This window comes from Topomyia yanbarensis, chromosome 2 (genome assembly GCF_030247195.1).
Source record: "Topomyia yanbarensis strain Yona2022 chromosome 2, ASM3024719v1, whole genome shotgun sequence".
Taxonomy (NCBI): domain Eukaryota; kingdom Metazoa; phylum Arthropoda; class Insecta; order Diptera; family Culicidae; genus Topomyia; species Topomyia yanbarensis.
The window spans coordinates 305,580,741-305,602,527 of record NC_080671.1 but is presented as its reverse complement, the minus strand read 5'-3'; the positions used below and the strand labels follow the sequence as shown (position 1 = coordinate 305,602,527).

Sequence of the window (21,787 nt, the reverse complement as noted above, 5' to 3'; positions counted from 1 at the left end):
CGCTAATAAAAACATCTTTGAAAATACTAAACTGTTTCATTGACGTTGAGAATTGACCAATTCAACTACACACTTGAGCGCCATTTTGTATAATCACCGGAACCACTTCTATACACCAACTGAACATCAAAAGCTACTAACTACCAAAGATGAAAAATAACAATAAAACTTTCTCAAAGACGTACCTTGGTTTCTGACATCCACACCGCCCCGCTCTGTTGTTGGTCAATCGAATCTCGTAGTTTTCTGTACCAAGTATCGGGATCGTTTAGGTTGATTACCGTGCTGAACACGTGTGACCAAACGCGTTCCAATTTTTGGCACTGTTCGAACAATTTCTTACTACTCTTGTGTTGCGACTTTGGCAGACCGTGTCGCAGTTGTTTGATGTTATGTTTTGTGTCCGCTTTCAGGAAGATGACGACCGGATAAAATTGTGCATAATTTAGTCGATCCACTGCATTTGGTGTGATGTCAAGAAGAGCGTGCTTTCCACGATCCATGATATCGCGAATGTTGGAAAGTCGTACAATGCCGCCACATTTTGACGATCCCTTGTCGTCGTCCTGAAGGGGAGCGGTGTATTTATCGGAAAAGTCTTTGATGAGTCTCTCTCGTGCTATATCGGAGACAGGTCCGAACAAAACAACTGGACGAACAAAACCAGGGTGCCGCAACACGACTCGTTCATAGGCAGGGAATTTTGAAATAGAGTCCGAAAACACGACATCGTCCCAATTTTCCCTGGACAGAGACTTTGATCGACGATGGGTTGATCTCCGTCTCCGGAAAAAGCTGACTCTTGACTCTGAAGCGTTCATTTCTTTCTTCGTGGCATTGAATTGTGCGGTGGCTAGCTCTTCAGCTCGTGCCTTATTGGGTATGACACCACGCTGCAGTTCTTGGTGACCATGGCCAATGCGTAGGACCTGCCAAGCACCCACTACTCCATTATATAGGGTGTCTATCACCCGGAATACATCACCAGCCTTGAAGGACAGTTCCCCTTTCGATGGGTTCTCACAGTGGAAATGTGTTTTAATATGAAACGAATCTCCTCGCTGTTGTGCTGTGATGCTATCGTATTCCTCCTTACAGTACTGCACGATCAGATCGATACGATCTTGTAAACTGAGCAGAAAAAGTACTGCTTCCTCTCTGGTAACTCCATTCATGTCCATATCGTTCACTTTTAGAATTTTATCTCCAGGAACTAGTCCTTGTGCCGCAGCTGGACTGTTCTGTTGCACTGCAGTTACGAAAATACCCACCTCGTTACCACCAGTCAGTCGAATGCCAACGGAACCTTCTTTTTGGAATGTGATGTATCGTGGTTCTGATGTGGGTTTCTCGTCATGTAATGGGCGTCTGGTGCTGTAGAAATCTTCCCCTCTAGGTGGCGGAGGTCGAGGTGGTTCGTCGATTATGCTTCGCGATCGCGCGTGTCCTGTTCCGTTGGGCGCTCCATCGCCGCTTCTGTTGCTCGTTGCTCCAGGGGGCGTACTGGGCCTGTCTAGTTGTTGTAAAGAAATATCTGTTAGTGGACCTCGTGACCTTCCACGTGGTGTAAGGTTGCTTTTATCATCTACTAGTAACGTACTCATGGCTGAAGGACGCGTCGGTGGCTGGACGTACAAATTTTGTCCAGAGTACGATCCTCCATTCCCATTTAGATAGTTTTCATCCATATTACTGCAATTGGAAACCTGCGCAGTATGGGAGTATACAGGCGAGTGCATACCGGAGCTGGTACCACCGCCAAGACCCGCGTTCAACGCGCTGTTGGTAGTATCTCTCAGTACGGCCAATGTCAGTCGTTCTTTACAGCCGTCGATTATCTTTTTCGCTTCCTTCAAGCTCATTGAGTCGTTGCAATTTGTATTGTGTATCCTTGTTACAAGGTCGCCTTCATGTAGTGAGTAACCATTGGCAGCTAGTTGATCTTTCGTCTTGGACGAAATTTCCTGCGAATGTACCGCAGAAAAGGAAAGTTAATGGTCAACTTACCGCTAGATAAAATAATATTTTTATAATATTTGCTTAGTCGTTTTCCGAACACTTATACCTTACTGGATTTCTAAAAGTAATATGTAATATAATTTATAAAAGCAATAGGCAATACGATTTCTGAAAGCATATATGAAATAAGAAATTTTCTATACTGCCCATAAAAGCATAAGAACAACAGCAAAACGCTGTTCAAGATTTACATTTTCATTAAGCTTTATGGATGGGACAACCATGTTTTGGTATTTTTATGATATTTTCTAACAAACCTGGTATTCTTATTTGTGCATAGTGATTCAGTGGTGATACAGAATACAATCCAACAGATAACTCATTTTCGACAAAAATCCATACGGGATTCTTATGCTTTTACGGGCAGTATAGCGACATCGTGAAATCGTTGGAATATGAAAAATTCCAAAAAGGGGATTGCGAAGTTAGATTCAAAAATTCTTGTAAACCTCAAGATTGCCTGCCAACTTTCATTTTTAGTGTATCATATTTTTGGCGGCCAGCCAAAAATATGATACAACAAACCATAAGCTGAATATATCATATTTATATTCGGTTACATCATCACTTAACAAGACGTTAGACGTAATAATCAGCAATACTTTCTTCAACTGCACATTTATTCTTTATTGTTGCAGTACGTGACGGTTATCTTAGTCAGTTCGCCGCTTTGAAATCCTGTATAATTTATCATTGAATTGATCGATCGAATGTTAATGACCGTTTAGTTATTTAATATTTATAATGTTCCACAATTCCTGTGTTTGCGAGACATGAATTTAGTACCTCGGAAAGAGTTTTACTCATTACACTGATTCAAAATAGGGTGTTGTAGTTCACCCCAACAGTTTACTTGTTTTGCTACTGAAACTTTAACAGAAAACGCCAAATTTGCAGAACAGTGTTTCTACAGTATAGCAATTTTGCGTTTTCCTTTTTACTCGAACCGCGAGTAATAGAATAAAATGAAAGCCAATATTTTCGCAAGCGTAAACAATGACATATCATAAATGAATATATTACTAACAAAAGGAGCCCTTATTTTGGGCTCCTTTCGTTAGTAATATTTTCATAAGTTACTTGTCATTTTTATATAAAATTAAGCAAAACATCGACTCTTCTACACGTATTACACCACGTTCATGACAACGAAACCAATCTATTCCACGGGTGTTGTATTTTGATGCATTCCTTGAATTTCCCCACTTCTGCGTTGGTAGTTTCCTTAGCTTTTTTGTGCGGTCTTTATATAGGCTTAAAGTTTTTTTTCGAAGTAATCCTCCTCCATATGGATGCAAAAAGATGTTATTCGTATTTTTAACTAGGATTTGTTGAAGAACTAGGATTATTTAAAGATATATAATGTAAAATATATTTTGTAATTAAGGGTAACTTAGTGCGGAATGATCAAATAACTAGTTTATGAAACGTTTTCCTTTATTATGAAAATAATTAAATTATACCGCAATCTATTTCAAAACTAAACTTGTACTGCACTGCCATGATATGTACTGGGGTGGGCCGAAAAACACGAAAATCGAAAAATTCAAGATGTCCTCGGTGAAGTAAAGTATCCTATCACTTTGATGCATCCAGCATTTATTTTTATTATATTTAGAAATAACCTTTTGCGATTATAGTTCGGTACTTTGGACCATAGATAGAACTTGTGGACGCTTTCTTACTATTGCATCGTGGAGGTCAAGAACGTTGTGTGTACTGTGAATTCAACAATGTGTACAAAGAGCTGTTTCGTTTATTATGTTCTAATGATTATATCTCTGCCCGTAAAATCTTCAAGGTAGTACTTTTCGTTCAACAATACAAAGAATGTATTCCTTGTACTTGATTGTTGATACAACTATTGTCTTACCCGGAACAAACTAAGCCTAGAGGTCGTGTGACATTCATCGGTAGAAGCCAAGAATTGATCAACTGGATTCCTGCTCTCATGTCAAAAGAAGTGACAAAAACAGGATTCTCTTTCTTTCATTTCCTGCATCTTTTGACATAGGTTGTTTTGGTTTTTGGTACAAAATTAGTAAATTCATTCTTATTCTTCTTATCTATTCTTGATAAATCAGCTTGCTACTCTTTTTGGTAGTTAGAATCATGAAAAAGCACGCGCATAAGGAATGTCCGTCAGCAGAGCCGTAGTATGGTCTTCTGACGCCCTTGTCGGAGTCTCAGTTTTGTGCCCCTTTGGTGTTTATTTTGCCGTTTACTACATATAATATGGCCAATTAATATGACCAAACCCCGCATTATTTTTCGAGTTGTGGAAGTTCGAAAATGTTTATGATACCTAAAAACCATGGGTTCATCGATTTACGCAACAATTACCACTTTTTAAACCCTATAACTGAAGACAATTGTGAAGATTGAGAGTTAAATATTCACTTTTTGAGGCCCATGTGTCTTATATGCTATGGATTTTCTATGTAGGTGGGAGTATGCCTACCACGGCAGTGCACTACGCAAATAAACACGAACTTCAAAACTGCATATCCCTTTCTCTGCAATAAATACGCGTATTTCGGCTAAAACTTGTAGCCTCATCATACTCGTAGGAATGGAATTCGCACATTAATAGAATAAGGAATTTATATTTTTGAAGGCCATTGTTTATTCTAGAAAAAATACTTTGGCATCGCTGGTGCGATAAAAGATTTGGGATCAGATATTCGTGAACTTTTCGGTTACACCAGCAAATGAACAAATTATGTTTAAATTAATCACTAACTGTGTTACATTATATTCTAATAAAACAACGCCAAGTACGACCTATTGCTATAGGTATAGCGTTCAATTGGTGCATGTCACATTTTCTGTACCTGTACAAGTAAAAATTATATTTGAGACAACTTGTATTCATTTCTATTAACCCTAAAACCGTTGAGGAAGTTTAAAATTCGACTATCTCCAATTCAAACAATATGTACTTTGCAGTTCAGTTCGGTTTATGAATCTACATGTTCTCCACCAGTAATAGAACATTGCATGAACATGTTTAACCTGTTCAAGAGTAGAAAGCTATTAAAATTCCCGAAAATACTACACATTATATGTTTAAATTATCAAGCAGAAATAATCATCCATTCGCCGAATGTATTATAATCGTTCTTCAGATGGCATGGCGATATATCACATTGGATTCCTTAGTGCGTAATCATTCCAAGAGCCAAGTGTGGAAGAACCGAAATACAAACAAGTGACACCATCTTTCAAGTAATCCGTCCTTAGGCAAACACCAGCCTGAAATTACCAATGACATTGCACATCACGGTCGCAGAAAAAGTCCATGTTTATAGTACAATTTGAAAATTACTATCCGTTCGTGCTAGTATAACCCATATTCCTTATCCATTTGATGAATGAAAAAACATCGATTCTATTGGAACCATCGTGTTTTTATAAACATGAGCAAAGTTGGGAACAGCACGCGCAAAGGTAGGAACAATGTAGATTTTGTGCATAATGTTAGGCACAAGATAACGAATTGCCTTTAATATTATATATTTTTAAAGTCTTAAATTTCTCTTAGTCACATTTTCAATAAATAAAGTGGTTAAAACTATGCCATGAAATATAAATTTTAGGGAAGGTTAACGTTGTTTTCGATTTTTTATAGTGAAACAAACTTTAAATTTTCTTAAGGGGGGATTTTCACATAAACTATCAAAATCATACTGAACTTTTGCGCGTGGTTCAAAAAAAAAGTTTCCATATTGATTAAACTTTTTTTTTATTTTGAAAACCTAATTATAAATATATTAAATTTTTTTTTTTTTTTTTCGTTAAAATATATTCGTTTATTTGGGAGATATTAACGCGCAAAGTAGACATCTTTCTTCAGTTGGCGTCTCTGATTGAAAGAGAACGGCTTGATTGATATTTTCGATAATGATATCAAATTAAAGGTAAAGTAAATCTAATACGTTGAATTTTTTGTTCTTTTTACTACTTTTGGCTAAAAAATGATTAAAAATATTTTTTACATTGTTTTTAGCCACAAATGTTAAAAAAAAAATTTAAACCAATTTAAAAATTCCCATACTGATGAAACATGAAAAATTTGATCAGAATCGGAGATGGTCACGATTTTTAACATAATTGGCTCAATCTTGCTGAAATTGCTCATTTATGGAAAACGATTAAGACCCGTTTCATTGGTATTGAACGTTTTGAGTTTTTCCTACCTTAATAAATAATCTACATCCTAACACGATGCCGAAATCGTCTTTCTTGCTCGCTTTCGTAACAATCACTTTGATTTGCTGTTGAGATCCATTATTTGCTAAAGCACCCAACCCTAGTCCGGTTGAGCTGAGGCTATGCTGGTGCTGATGCTGATGTGGATTCGCACCCACTCCACCCGGAACGACATTGCCGCCCGTCGGCTGCATTAGACTATGATTTGGCACACGCCGTTTTACCACCAAAGTAACCGTGTTGCCACTGTCCCGCAGTACCTGTACGGCAGTGGCGTACTCAACATTTTCCAGTGAGATTCCATTTACAGAAATGATTCGATCGTTAACCCTGAGAAGCAAACAGACAGCTTAATAATTTAATAATAGTACTTAGGTGTTTCGCAATAACTTACTGCAGTTGACCCTCAGCTGGACCATGTTTGAGCACGTCGCTCACTGCTATCGACGGATCCCCGTTGGCGAAGTGTGGATTGTCTCGACCGCCAGATACAGCGATCCCGAACCCGTATCCGGGTACTCGCGATAACGAAACCGTACTGTAGTCCCAAGAGGTTCGTTCGCTCTGAAAACAGAAAGAATCCAAAATTAATACCGTGCTCGGAACTGTGTCGACGGAAAATTGATTGACCGCACCACCCTACCCATTTATGGTACACAAACGAGAGTTATATTGTATATATACCTATAAATGGGGTTAAAGACTAGCAAATGAATAATGCAAAAAAGTTGTGTAACAATCATAATTACACTGGATCCTCTTTTTACGTAGTTTTTGAGAGATTTTTCCTTCAACTTTATATATATATATATATATATATATATATATATATATATATATATATATATATATATATATATATATATATATATATATATATATATATATATATATATATATATATATATATATATATATATATATATATATATATATATATATATATATATATATATATATTTCCTGCTTGAAAGGCAAGTAATTCAAAATGAAGACTTTAACTAGGCTCTATATCACTAGTTTACAACAAAATAAGTTGCGAGAAAAAGTATTTTCTATGCTTATTTTCGGTCGCTAAGCACGAAAACAATGTTCATTCTTTTTTCAAGGAAGCGTTTCAGACCTTTTTTGCGGAAAACGATTTTATTCTTCTTTTACTTATTGTTCAATATCTCGTGAGAAAATCATCCGGACAATATAACTAATAACTAATTCAAAAGGCGTTCGTCTACCCTTTCCAATAGTATATAAGATGTGTTGTTCACATGTGTCATATGTATGTGTGGTATGTTTTCAGGGTTACATGTGACCAAATTCGAAATTAAAAAAATAATTTTAAAGATTGTCGAATATTATACTTGTTAAACTTTGGTTGGGTGAAACCTTAATAAATTTGTTTCATCTACACTTATGCCTGTTGACAATGTGAAACATAGGTATATACAATAAACAAACAAGTAATAACAATTTTAACTAATACTCCACAAAATATTTAGACAAAAAGGTTAACACATAAAGCACCAAAAAGGTTTCCATATAAAGCACCGAATTACGATGTAAATACAAATCGTGGTTGCTACTGCTCAACTGTCAGCATAATTTAATTTATTAACTTTTTTTTATCAGTTCGTTTATTTGATCGGCAATTTATTATCTTATTATCACTTTATTATCACTCTGCATCGAACCACCGGTTTCTATGTGAAAGGTAAATGTAAATCTGTTAAAAAATTATGCTGACAAAATATGTTATGAGTTGAAAGTTCCTTTTAGGAAGCCTACGATTTTAAAAATAGTGCTAGTAGTCAATAGAGGCGATCGATTCCACAGCTGAAACTTACATTTAGGAACCATTTAGTAGTTACTGACATTTTGATTGAATTTCTAGAATAGAACGCTTATTTTAATGTGAAACATATACTTGTCTGACCATGAACTCTCAATTTTTATTGCTAATCTTCAATCATGTTTTTTGTATTCCAACATCGAATTGTGATGAAATGCATCGAAAAACAAACTGTTTTCACAATGTAGCACTGTAGTCTGTGTTTCACCAGCATACACCGGAAGTGGTCGTAATCACGGCAACACACCGAGCATATAGTTTTCTTTCAATGCAAACAACAAGCACATTGTAGAAAGTGGCTGAACGATGAAAAGCATATCGAGATTAAGGAGGATACAGTCCAATCGAGAAAATTGGATGAAAGATAAATTATAATTATACATCCCGCGGGGAAAAATGTACTGCTGTCACGAGTTATTAGAAGCTTTTCAATTAAATTTAATTGGATTACTACACAAATGGCATACCACGATGTCATGGCCTATACTTATATATATATAATCCAGCATTATTTGTGTGTAAAGCAGGAAAACTGTATTGTTGATAATTTCACCATTTCAAACTAAGCAGAATTACCATACACATTTTTCGCCGAACCACGAATCAATCAACTATCGTCCAATTCTTCACTATCGCTGTAAAAGTAATACTGTCTGTAGTAGCGAATTTGATTGAATATGTATCACTCTTTATACAGTAACTGTGAAACAGACTAAGCATAATGTTTTCCTTAAATAAACACCACACCATAGATAAAGCAAAAGATCAAGCACACACGGTTGAGACTTAGCATGACATTTGCAAACACTTGTGAAAAACTACGACAGTTAAACAAGAGGTGCGTGAATTGTAAATAAATGTATACACGATTTAATAATCGTTGTATTTCTTTCTAATTAAATGGAAAGGGGAAAATAGATTCAATAATTTTTGTTGTATTTTAGACCTGGAACGAATTTTTACAACATTTGCTAGATCTCTACTGTTTCAAACGTTACATACATTTGGTATCATAAGTTTTTCTATTTGTGTGTTAGTACTCAGAAACCTGCCTTTGGCGATATTGTATCTAAATCTCTCGACAATCCACTTATTGTGCCGCAAGGAAGCGTCTTCGTTCCTATTTTATTCATTATCTATACTACCCATAAAAGCATAAGAGTCCCATATTGAAAAACCTGGTAATCATATTTGTGCATTGTGATTCAGTGGTGATACAGAATACAATCCAACAGATAACTCATTTTCGACAAAAATCCATATGGGACTCTTATGCTTTTATGGGCATGGGTTCAGAGATATTTGGAATTGTTTTATATTTTACTATTTTTTGAATATTTTGTTTATTTTTATGTTATAGCGACATTTAATCAGCATGGGACTGGAAGGTGTGAAGTAGATTTTTTGTGTGCCATTTCTGGAAATACGTGTATTTTTGACAATAACTGTCTAAAGCGCAAAACCGAATAAATCGAATGGAAAATGAACTTCAAATGTCATGTTGTTTACGTTTAAATGAATGAACAGTAACAAAGTGGTTACACAGTAACCACTTAACACTATTTAAGTATATTTCGAATAATACAATGGTGTACGGACAATTTTGTAGCATTGCTTTAGTAGATCGCACAAGTTTTTATTTAAAGTTCTTAAAAGCTGTGAGCATGTACCCCAAAACTGTTCAATATTGGAGGTAGCAGTACGAAGTCTGGATGAACAATTTTAACTATGCGATTTTGTGAGTAAAAAGATTGTTTCTCGACTTGCTGTCAGGGTTACCATATTCACAGATTTTTCTGTAATGTCACAGATTTTTTTTCACAATTTTTGATCACAGATGACATTTTTCACATTTTTCACAGATGACAGATTTTTGGTTTTTTGATAAAAATTTCACAAATTTTTGGAAATATTGTGATTTTTACAGATTTTTTGGAAATTTATCACAGATTTTTTTCCTGTTTTAGTCATCACAGATGGTAAAAAGAATTTTTGGCTTTAGTTTATGAACTGTAGTTGCAAAACGGGAACTTCTATGTTAAGAAGTTACTGTCAACAAAACTAGTATGACAAGTCTACGTGAAATACAGGGATGCCAGGTCATATTTCTTCAAATCTGTGGTCAGCCGATGTTAAATTTAGTGCAAATCTGTGTTAAGGAAAACGTACAAATTTGTCTCAAAACAAGAAGTGGCAACCTTTTCTTTTTTTAGTTTACGCTTAAGCCACACCCAAAACTCGGCAGTAATACCTTTACGGTAAAAAGAAAAAATTGCTCTAATAGCAAGACGTTTCATGCTAAAACGGTCCCAACAAAAAATTCCCCAAACAGCAATTCCAACACATTCAAATCTTCTCTGCATCGCACTCATGTTTCATCAGTTCTTATTCAATAAATTTTAACGCGTCGGATTGTCTGGAAGTGTGTAGCACTTCGCTTGTCATTGTATTGCGCTTCAAGCGGAGTAAACATAATGGGGATAAAGACGAGGTTCGATTTTTCTACACGACACATTCCGTATTTGAAGATCGGCTCACACTCGGCTAGCTTCAAAGCACAGTCAGAAAAAAACGACTCGGAATAGTGGTGGGGTACTTCGGCCGGTGTTAAATTGATTTTTTTTCTATCACGGACGTTAACAGCAAGATAGCGACTGCACAAAACATGAACAGTCCTTCCCGTCATTTACGGGAAGCAAGACCTATGGTTTGGATCCACGTGTCCGAACCGAGGGTCCGGGTCCAGACACTTGTCTGGATCTAAGCACCAAGTCTGGGTCTAGTTCAGGTGCGGACTTGGAAAGGGGAAAAGAGGATGGGCTAGATCCAGGTACTAGTCCGGATCCGGTTACTGGTCCAGATCGGGGAACTGGTCCGGATCTAGGTACTGGTCCGGATTTGGGAACTGATCTGGATCCGAGAACTGGTCCGGATCGGGTACTGTGTCGGATCTGGCAACTAGGCCGCATTCGGAAACCACCTAATTTTTTTTTTCGCTATCCAACCTAAGCAGTAAAAAATCCGGGCTGGTTTCTGCGAATATTGGGGTAGATTCCAGCCTGAATTTGGTTGGATATCCGCCAGGATTCCGGTTGGTTTGACTCGGTATTAATTCTACCATAGAAATCGACCGAATTATTCTACATGCGAACAGAGCCGAGGTTGACACATACTGAAAAAGTGTTTGATTGTGTGATGCACATACATGAACAGCAACCGAAATTCTTCATTCCACCGTTCACTACCTTTGCGGGAGTATGAGTTTAATACCGCAATGCACAATTGCGTGGTCTGTTACCGAAAAGACAATACAATCTTACCCAAAAGTAATAGGAACATTTCGACGGAGGTTCGGCGGCCACCTCGTCCAGCGAATCCTTAGCAGCTTCCTGCCGCTTCGCTTGCTTGGCCTCGATTAGGCGGCCAAACGGCATCAAACTGGTTCCGCCGTACACAATTGGACAATGTCGCAACAATGAAACATTTCGTGGGCAGAACTGTGCAAATTATAGTTTTTAACTCTTGGTCGTATCAGAAATGATAAAGGTGATAACTTTCATCTGGGTGTATGATTCCTCAAACATGATAAAGTATTTTTTTATCGGTACATTAATCGGACAATTGTTGTCTTAATATAAAATCTTTAATCTAATTAATTTGGGAGTCGTTGACTGGAAATGTTGATTGGAAGATTAAAATCGAATAATTCGAGTACTTCGTTGAACCGAGTGCAGATCGACCGAATTAGTTCATGCATTCCGAATGCTCGATGACGTGGATCCAGATACCAAAAATTGCTTGGTGAAGCGTCCTTTCAGGGGCATATACGTATAGTAAAGCAAGCATCGAGGAACTATCAATTCAACCAACAGGGGATTTAGATTCAGACTCGGTTTGTGCGATTAGGCGCTTCTGCTCGATCATTTCAATATTTAAAAGGCGGAAACGGTTTGTATATGGCGGAAGCGGAATAATTTTGCATTGTCAGCATAAAACAAGTTTGTTGGCAGTAACAAAGCAACATCATTGATGATGATTGAAAACTGAAGCGGTTCCAAGTTGCTGCCTTGTGGATCTCTGGACTAATTCGTAAAAGGCTCCGAGGTGGATGTCCTAATTTTTACGCAGATACTGCGGTTCGTTAAGTATGACCCGAACTATGTGACGATAGCCGAAGACGAGCCTAACTTCCTTGGCTATTCAAGTAGAACTCCGTGGTCAACCCTACGAAAGCAGTCGTGGGGTCCAAGTAGATGGCAATTGTGAATTGGAAAAAGGTAAGAGAATTTCCATTTTGCGTTTTGCTGCAGCGAGGTTGAAAATCTTTGCTAATGGTTAATGATGGTTTCAGTTTGCGTAAAGCAACTAAGACATCGTATTCCGCCAAGTGTGCTAAAATCGAAAACAACGCGAAGCAATTGGCAAGTAGCTTCACTAACATGATGAGGAGAAGCATGGATGTCGTTAAACACTTGCTTTAACTGTTGAGCAAAAAGATTGTACATGTTCCGTTCGTTGCTGCAAGCGGTATCGTTCAGGAACACGGATGGAACCGCATTCGTTTCTCTTTTGGGTTTCGATGAAGATTTTTCTGTGTGCGTCTCATGTGCTGATTGTGAAGAAAACGGCTGTATCGACGGTAGTTTCAGCTGGCAATATTGAATTCACGATTGGGATTAGCTGTGCGGTGGTTGCAGTATTTCCAGGATCTGGTATGACTGAGTGGTGATCTTCACGAAGGCACAATCCGCTCTTCGGAAACACGGAAAACCTCTCCGGGTTTGACCCGGAGACTCCGGTTTTCGGGGGCGATCTCCGTTCCTCCGGATTTTACATCAATTTCTCCGGGTTTGGGGGGAAGAAGCATAGCTTCAATTTTTGGAATTAATTGATTCTTTACAAAATATTTCAAAAGTCTAAGTTAACTATTACTCTGGTTCAGAATTATTTTGCCCAACTAACCCTTGGTTTCAAGGTTGCGAAGATGAGTTCACCAAATATTGCTGATTTCTTTCACAAAGCAATGAAAATGAAAAACAAATCAAATTTACTACAAATTAAGGAAAGTAATATTGCGCTATATGCTAAAATTGAAATGTTGCATCCCACTAAGTCGCTAAAATGGTGTAAAAAAGTTATTTTGCTGCAATTTTACCAAATCACTTCACTAGTGGTTCTTACCACCAGCTGCACCAAGGTATGGTAGATTTGCTTTAATCCAACTGACTATAAGTCAACATCTAACGAGTTATTCCGATGTTGTTGCTACTCTTGCAGCGACCCTTAACTGTTGGCTAGGGAGGTGAGTTTTGCCTCTTTGTTGCGACCTCTGGTAATGAATAAACGACATCACATGCTTCACATGAGATGCCACAGCCTTGCTTCTTTTGCTCTCCTTTTCCGGTTAGTTGTGGAGGTAATGCTTCGTTCGTTTTGCTTATCCTCCACAGCGAGAGAAGCTGGTGCTTTTGTATTCTTCGCACGGAAAAATAAAAAGGGAAGTAAAATATCAGATTAAACCGATGGAACCGTTCTCAAACGTGAAAAATTTACAGTTTTTCTTTAACGTAGTAATAAAAAGCGATTGAAGTACTCTAAAATACCAAGCAATTGTTTTGATTCCAATTTCTGTCTAGTTCCACGCAAACTCCACCCCGTCCCCCCTCAGAGAAAATCTCCCGGTCAAAGCTTCTCCAGAGGTGGCAACCCTATCCGTGTGGTACGACTTAGGCAACTAACATATTGTGTCGGTGCACAGCGTATAATGGAAACCAAGCATAAAATTTCTTATGAAAAATTCCAATAAAAAAATCGTTATTTTATGACAGTCGACATTCTTTAAAATTTAATACGTAATCGTTGTCATTATTTTCGACCAAACAGCGGAGAAATTAAAATATTCCGCTTAGTGAATATAACGGGAGATATTAACGTTAAACTACCTAACGCTATTCCCGTGATTTTCGATAGAGGCGTTACCACACTCCTTATGAGAAAATAAATAACTGCTTATTTCGTTGATTTTACTCTTTAAAATACTCACAGTATTAGAATAAACGTCCCATACATTGCATATTTTAACCCTTATAAGTACAATGTATTGAAATAACTCGTAATGTTAGATTTCGAACATTTGAGACATCTTTTTTGTCACACTACCGTTAAGTTTATAACGGCAGTATAGGCATGAAAGGAAAATTGGAATTAAATTATTTAACTTTTTCCATATTCGACTAATTCAGCACCTCTTTGATGAATATTTAATATCTTCTCCTAATCAAGTTGGTTCGATTTTCAGTCTTCGAAAATGTTGTAGACAATAAAGCTAAGTGCTACTTAGCGACAAAAATTCGAACAAACAGACCATGAGCAAATTCTCATGTGTTTAAACACCATGCAACCCTATAAAAATATCAGCAATATAGCCAAATTTCACAGCCGTCAAAACACCATAAAATGGTCTCAAAAACCCTAAATACACCGAAATATGGTTTTTAGATGAGATCTTCTTGGTGATAGGATGAACCCGTTTCAAACACCATGCATGGAGCAATTATGAGCGTTTTTGTTTGCTAGGGATTGCCTTCTACTGGGTAGTCTAGGCAATCAAGGCATGACCCAAAGTCTCTCTAAACAAGGTCAGCATGCGTCAAAATCGTTAGTGGCAGTGAACAGAGACAGCCTACACGCCACCGAAAAACTACCTTACATTGAGTACTTTTGATTCAATCTCGTGGTATAGTGTAGGAAGGTAAAATTAGGTAATCCGTGTTGAAGGTAGTTTCCATTTAACTATGGCAAAAATCATAACTCAACCTTGAGTTTAATTTAATTAAATTTAAGTTGAATTTACCTCATTTTGAGTACACCCCAAACAACTCAAAAGTACCTTACCGCATGGAAGATCTCGACAGAGTCGAATCTCTCGTTTTGTTTTTGACAACACTAATAACCCTAGAACGTTGCACTTGCGTTTTCCACCCTAGAACGTTGCACTGGGGTACAAATGTACCCCACGCGTTTGATCGCAATTTTCGGCGGTAAAAATGCAAACAAAAGAAATGTATAATATGTACATCATTTTCTTCGTTTTTTAATTGCAAAAACAGATGTGTAAGTGAAAGTACGGAATTTATTGAATCTATGATACATAAATTGGTTTAAACAAAAACAAATTGGTAAAATCGTGGTTTTGACTTTTTTCACAAAAATTACTATAACTTTGCGAACTTTTAACCGATTTAAAAGAATTCAAATGATTCTGAAAGTTAGAAAAAGGTCTAGAAGCGGTATAAAATTTCGAAATTTTTGAAAAAGTGCAATTATTTGGAAGAGTGAAAGTTTAAAAATCCGGTTTTGGAAAATGCCACTAAATGGGGTGGAAATTGAAATGAAAAAATATTTCTGATCAGTAGTACATTTGTAACACGCAACGTTACTGTTACAGCAGATACTGTGCGCAAATTATGCTTGCGAGTCATTATTTTGAAAAACTATTAAAAATAAAAAAATAAAACAATAAAAATCGGCAAAAATAAGAACGATTTTTTTCTACTTCAAAATTAAATTAAATTAATTGAATAAATGATTAAAAACGAATATATAATACTAATTTTTGCTTACGTAGTAAAACAACCAGTATGTAAACTGGTATTGTCACGAATCACATTTCCACTGACAGCACGAAACTTACTAGGAACTCTAAATTGAATTATGGTTAGGATCCCATGTCAGCAAATACCGAATTCTCGTCTTAACACGGCTCCAAAGATGGCGTGGGGTATATTTTACCCCAGTGCAACGTTCTAGGGATAAGTGCAAAAGCGACGCACAACTCAAAGTACCTAAATTTAAGTTAAAAGAACTTATTCTGTGGGTTGTTTTATTTTTGCGTGTATACAACGTGGTAATGATGACGTACATCACCGAGGAAACTGCCACACATATAAGCAGAGAGGCAGTTTTCGTTATGACGCATGCTACGACATTCTTATTCTGAAGAGTATTTCTAAGTGGACTGGTTACGAGTAGATTGCAAAACTTTTCACTATTTAATTTAATCCAAAAGTTTCAATACTCCTCACTACACGATATAAATGGCAACAGAAATGCGTTACTTTTTACTCATTCTACGCGTGAGTATAATACAAACAGCTGTGTCGCCAGAACTATACCATATCGCAATGAAAATGAACGGAACGAGCATCGAAGAACACTTGAAGAACATATGTGTTTAAAGTATGTGTATAGAGTAGACGGGGGTTATGTAAGGCATGTTTGGTGGAGGTGCTCAGGAGGTCGTACTTTCACAAACTGGCAAAATTAACCGCTAATGTCTCTAATAATCATGTATAACAAATATTTACACTCATATTGATTAAATTCTGACAACTTCTTCCAGGGCTTCTGGAACTGTCAAGAGCTACTAATGCAGCAATCTCATTTCGACATTCGAAAATCTTTTTGAAAACAAAAATGTGAGAACCGATATACATACTTTATCTTATATATATATATATATATATATATATATATATATATATATATATATATATATATATATATATATATATATATATATATATATATATATATATACATATTACATATATATATATATATATATATATATATATATATATATATATATATATATATATATATATATATATATATATATATATATATATATATATATATATATATATATATATATATATATATATATATATATATATATATATATATATATATATATATATATATATATATATGTATATGTATGTTTTATGGACTCCTAAACGGCTTAACCGATTGCCGTCAAAATGTATACATAGTAGGCATTTGTTCAGGAGCGTGTTTGTGTGCTATTGCGAACTGTTTATCTGAGCATGGTGAACACTTACGCTTTGTTGCGGCATGGTTTACGGATTTTTTCGTCAGAGTTTATCAGCTTACGTACGGCAGCTGCCAAAATATGCGTAATAATCGTCTGACCAATTCACATACCATACTAAGAGCAAGCATCATGTATCATTTTTTCATCGGAAGAAGCAGTGCCTTACATTACACCCTTCTACTCTATCCTCTGCAAACATAAGTAGTTGCTTCCACTTCCATCCTTAGGGTAGAAATTCATATAAGTACTTGTGCGCAAATCTGATACACGCACGACGAGACGAAATGTTCTATATTTAAATACCAACCAAAAGACAGTTCTTCTACTGTATTATTCCAGATATGTTTGTAGTAAAACTGTAAAATGTTGAATTTTGGTAAATCGTACAAGGATGATCCGAATAGTTTGAATTACATGACATGACAAATCGTTTGCGGTGCGTACGAAAAATATCACTTCACATTTTATGTATTTCAAATAGGTTTGCGTTCGAAACAGGTGGCCTCAATTACAACAGACGTGTTGGCAAGATAATTATAAAGTTCTTTTGCAGTTGCAGCACGAGAAGCCAGTCGATCGATCATAACTTTTCAGTATTTGCCACTTAGACAAACAGACATTGCACTCTTTTTTTGCCGCTAACACGGAAACCAATTTTGGTAGTGTGCAGTACAGCGATCGCTTAGAGCAGTGGTCGACATCTATGCATGCTTGTTCGAATTTTCTCAATATCGTTTATGTGTTTTTTTTTTCAAGAAAGCGTAGCTTGCGACCAATGGTTTAGTGAGCCCATGAAGTAATAACCACTGATGGTAGAGTTAATGATATGTCTGTTTATCTGTGATAGCAGTAAAGGTATATAACATTGTACCTAATTGCTTTGAAATTGAAAGTTCAACTTCTAGCGTTCCGTCTTGTGTCCATGTACTAATGATGTTGAGTTGGATTCAGTTTCTCGTTTAATACCTAGTGACATATTAATTAATATTATGTATATGTTGTGAAATTGGATTCATGCATCAATCGTGTAGTACGAAACAAATCAATATAATTACAGTGGTCTCAGTCTTAGCAATGAAGTAGATAGGTAAGATTGTGCACCATTGGACCAGAAAACTAGTTGCTTTTGTTATTTCAACATTTTTGTATTGGCATATAACTGCTCCAAGCATTTTGGCATGCAAAGATTTGTATATACACAATTGTAAGTGCCGCTAGCGTTATACGTTCAATATAGCGCGGTATTGACTTTTTTAAATAAATGTAAATTGCTCACGTTCAATTCTGCGCTTTGTTGTACTGTTTGCAGTACTGTCTTGGTTAGATTCATAAATAAACAGTGGCTTAACGATGCAGCAACATACTTTTTCGATTGTGGTTAAAAAGAGACCACGAATAGATCCATCATATGTGCGAAAGATTCGTAAATTTTACGAAAGTTTTCTGTACGAAACCAATTCGTAGCAAATTTACGAATAGATTATCTCAGTACAGGTGTGAATGCCGACAGTAACGAGAAGCGTGCTCCTTCTAATCCCTTATAAATGGTTAAAAATTTTAATAAATATCAAAGAAAAAAGTATAATCTGAGAAGTGCTCTCTCGAACAATGCTTCGGTTGATTGTATAGAGTATCGCGTGCAAGCTGTACCTGTCTGAAACAGAAATTGGAGGAGTCAAGTGGGAGGGTGGGAGATTTCCGTTTTATTGTAGAACTACATAGCCTTCACCAGAATAAGGTATTCATCTAGATTCCGTGGAATCCCAAGGAACGAATGTTTGAAGAATTCTGATGTTTTGATGAGGATAGATTTCCATACTCCTGAGAGGTACTGAGTACGCTTACTGGGAGGTACTGAGAACTAAGTCGATTATTTTTTTTATTTATTTATTACCCCCGTAACATAAGACATACATCTTTTTTAGTTACAACGACATGTTATTAATGTATTGATGGAGTGTGACGTCTAGAATACCAAAATCTAACACTAAATTTTAAAAAAACAAAACATCAATTCAAATTAAAATGCTCAAGACACCTTTTCTTAAACGTTACTGTACCATTTAACGTGGATATATTTCGGGGAACCTCTTTCCAATGAACTACACCCCTAATGAAGAATGACCTGCCGTATGTAGCAGAATGGAACCTCGGTATTATGAATTTACGAACTCTTGTGTTTGAAAAGCTTGGAGTTTATTGTAGATTCCCCGGTTTCGAAGATTTCACAATATTATGGATTATGATGCAAGCTCTTGCTTTTTGAAAATTATTAAAAGGCAAACCTAGCAGATTTTTTTGAAGGTGTGTTACTCTGGAAAATCTATTTAAGTTGTATATAAAACGGACACATGCATTTAAAGCAACTTTAATTTTGTTTAATGCAGCAGCTGAAGCACTGGGAAGCAGAAAATCCATGGCAATGAAATTACAGAGAAAATACTGCAGTATTTTGGCAGTATCTCAGGTATTTTTGTCAAGAAAGGGTATATGAACTACGGCTTCCAAAAAGTCACGACGTAAATTTATAAAACCAAAATTTGTTTAATCTGAATTTGAATGACAATATCTCATCGTGAATGTTGTCGTTCTGTTCTCACAATATCCTCTCGGAGGTGTTGATGTATCCTCTTATCGAAAAGTATCTTTTAGTCCCTTGGAAGTGAAAAATACTACCGTATTGTCTATGTTCTCAATGTCGTTATTTTCCTTATCCCTAACTTTACCACTTCCCCAATCCTTTCCATCACGAAAATGATAAGAAGACATATTACGGCAAGATACAAATTTCCGATCAATATGGGAAACGTACCATTTCACCCAGTCGCTACTGATTCCTGGTTGTTGTTTTTATATTTTTCAGTAAACATACCGCTATGTTTTCCTGAGTACGATTTGCAATTTCTATAGTCTGTATGTCAAAAATGACGTTTCAAGATCACCAATGTTTTGTTTCGGTCCTCAAAATTAAAATTTAAAAGTAACTCGCAGCTTTTTTTCGAGAGTTGTCCTACTGGAGCTGTAGAGCTAGGTTCTCGGAAGGGCTCCCCGTCAGAATCACATACTACAATTTGCAGACGAGACAGGAAATGTCGCACACTAAAACACTGCTTTAGGCCAACTGCAGCGGGCCGTGATTCTGAATGTGATATTCATTGTACGGTTTCTTATTACCGGGGTGTTATTAAGTTTGCGCGATCGCGAACGTAGGTGTTCGTTGTTAATCGCGAAAGGCTTAAGCGTTCGTATGTTAACGTGTTTGTCACGTGTGCTCGACTCGTGACTTCGCTTGTACAAGATTGGATTTTGTAACCGTGTGGCAATCCCTATATACGCGTGCGTTTTTGGATGGTCACGCGGACCTTCATTCTGATAGTTTTCGGTGTACAATTCACATTCTCACCAGAGTCCTCGGTCATGTCGCCATAGAACGTGGTGATCAGTGAATATGAGCTTTCTTTTTTTAATTGATCCAATTGAAGAAATGGACCTAGTCTACTGATATCAAGGATAGAAGCATCCGAAAGTGACCGATTCATGATCGTGCGACCGCGGGAGGTTTTTTAGGTTCACGCTTGAGACCTCGTTTGAAAATTTATAGGAGCTGAGACATTCACTTTATCACCGGGATGTTTACGATCGCGGGTGTAGGTGCCGTGGATGGTCACGAAGGGCTCAAGCATTTAAATAATATGTTTGTCACGTGTATGTGACTTCGCATGTATATTTTCGGTTTTATAATGATGTAGTGTGTATTCTTGTATGATAGCGCGTGAACCGTGAGTCTGATGCTTAATTTTTAGTGTATGGTACAACTAGTAGATGAGAGTCCGTTTCCCATATCACTAGGGTTCCAGGTCATGTCATCGTGTTGTTTAGTGAATATGAGCGTCACTTTTTAATTGGTTCAACTGAAGACTTAGTCCAGACTGCTAGGACCGAGGTAAGACTTCCGGACGTGACCGTTTCATGATCGCGCGAGTGGTGGGTTAATGTTTGAGACCGCGTTTGGAAGTTTAAAGATGCTACGTTTACTTAACTACCGGACTTTTTTCATGTAGGCGGAATCGTGGACGTAAGTATGTATGGATTAGTGCAAGTGTATGGTCGCGTTTGTGGCCAGATTTGTGTTATCGCGAAGGCTCCGAGCGTTTGTACCTATATGAGTATAGATAGTGTATAGTAGAGATATACTAATAAAAGGAATCATAACATGCCGAATAAAGAAAAAAAGATGTAAAGAGCTTGATTAGAAGTTTATAAATTGACCAATACTATTTTGGTATACATCAATAATAGAAAAAAAACTAATAGATGTACAGAAAAACACATGTAACATGCAATCCAGCTCGTCTAAATGCAGCAAATGTTGTATATTTACCATTAACGACAATTGCATGCTGTTAGACTTTCATCATGCTATGCTGGCTGGGAATGAATGACTCACGTGCCTCAGTCAATTCATTGTTCCCTAATTTATCCAATCCGACTTTCCCGAATGAATAGAACCAAATGTACAAATTGAGCTTGAGCTTGTGCTACCACCCCTGGCTGCTACTCCGTTATCGATCGGGACTAGCTGAAGTTGCACAGGGAATCAGTAGATAATTATGCTTGGGATTAGCAAAACGTCTTTCAATGTGCAACTCCTGGTAATCCTAAAGTGTTTCTGTCAATACCGGCGCTGGCCAGGCCCGAACGTAGATCGCGGAAGGAAAGGGACTGCGCACTCCACAAGTATCACGGGAGGAGGATATTTTTGTTAGTAGAGTATATAAGTTGGATATACTTCTTCTTTACCGACGCCAGAG

General features: G+C 36.8%; 1 protein-coding gene across 11 annotated transcripts in view; it reads right to left on the bottom strand.

The window, feature by feature from the left end:
* Nucleotides 1–21,787, bottom strand: part of LOC131683477 (tight junction protein ZO-2) — a 133,459-nt gene that overhangs the window by 35,986 nt on the left and 75,686 nt on the right. For 10 of the 11 annotated variants that reach the window (XM_058965492.1, XM_058965495.1, XM_058965491.1 and 7 more), the window contains 3 exons: nucleotides 6,626–6,795; nucleotides 6,219–6,561; nucleotides 186–1,964 (listed from right to left, as the gene is read on the bottom strand). In XM_058965492.1, coding sequence (XP_058821475.1) covers nucleotides 186–1,964; nucleotides 6,219–6,561; nucleotides 6,626–6,795 — 2,292 coding nt within the window. The remainder of the gene's footprint in view (nucleotides 1–185; nucleotides 1,965–6,218; nucleotides 6,562–6,625; nucleotides 6,796–21,787) is intronic. The other variant, XM_058965496.1, reaches the window with a different exon arrangement.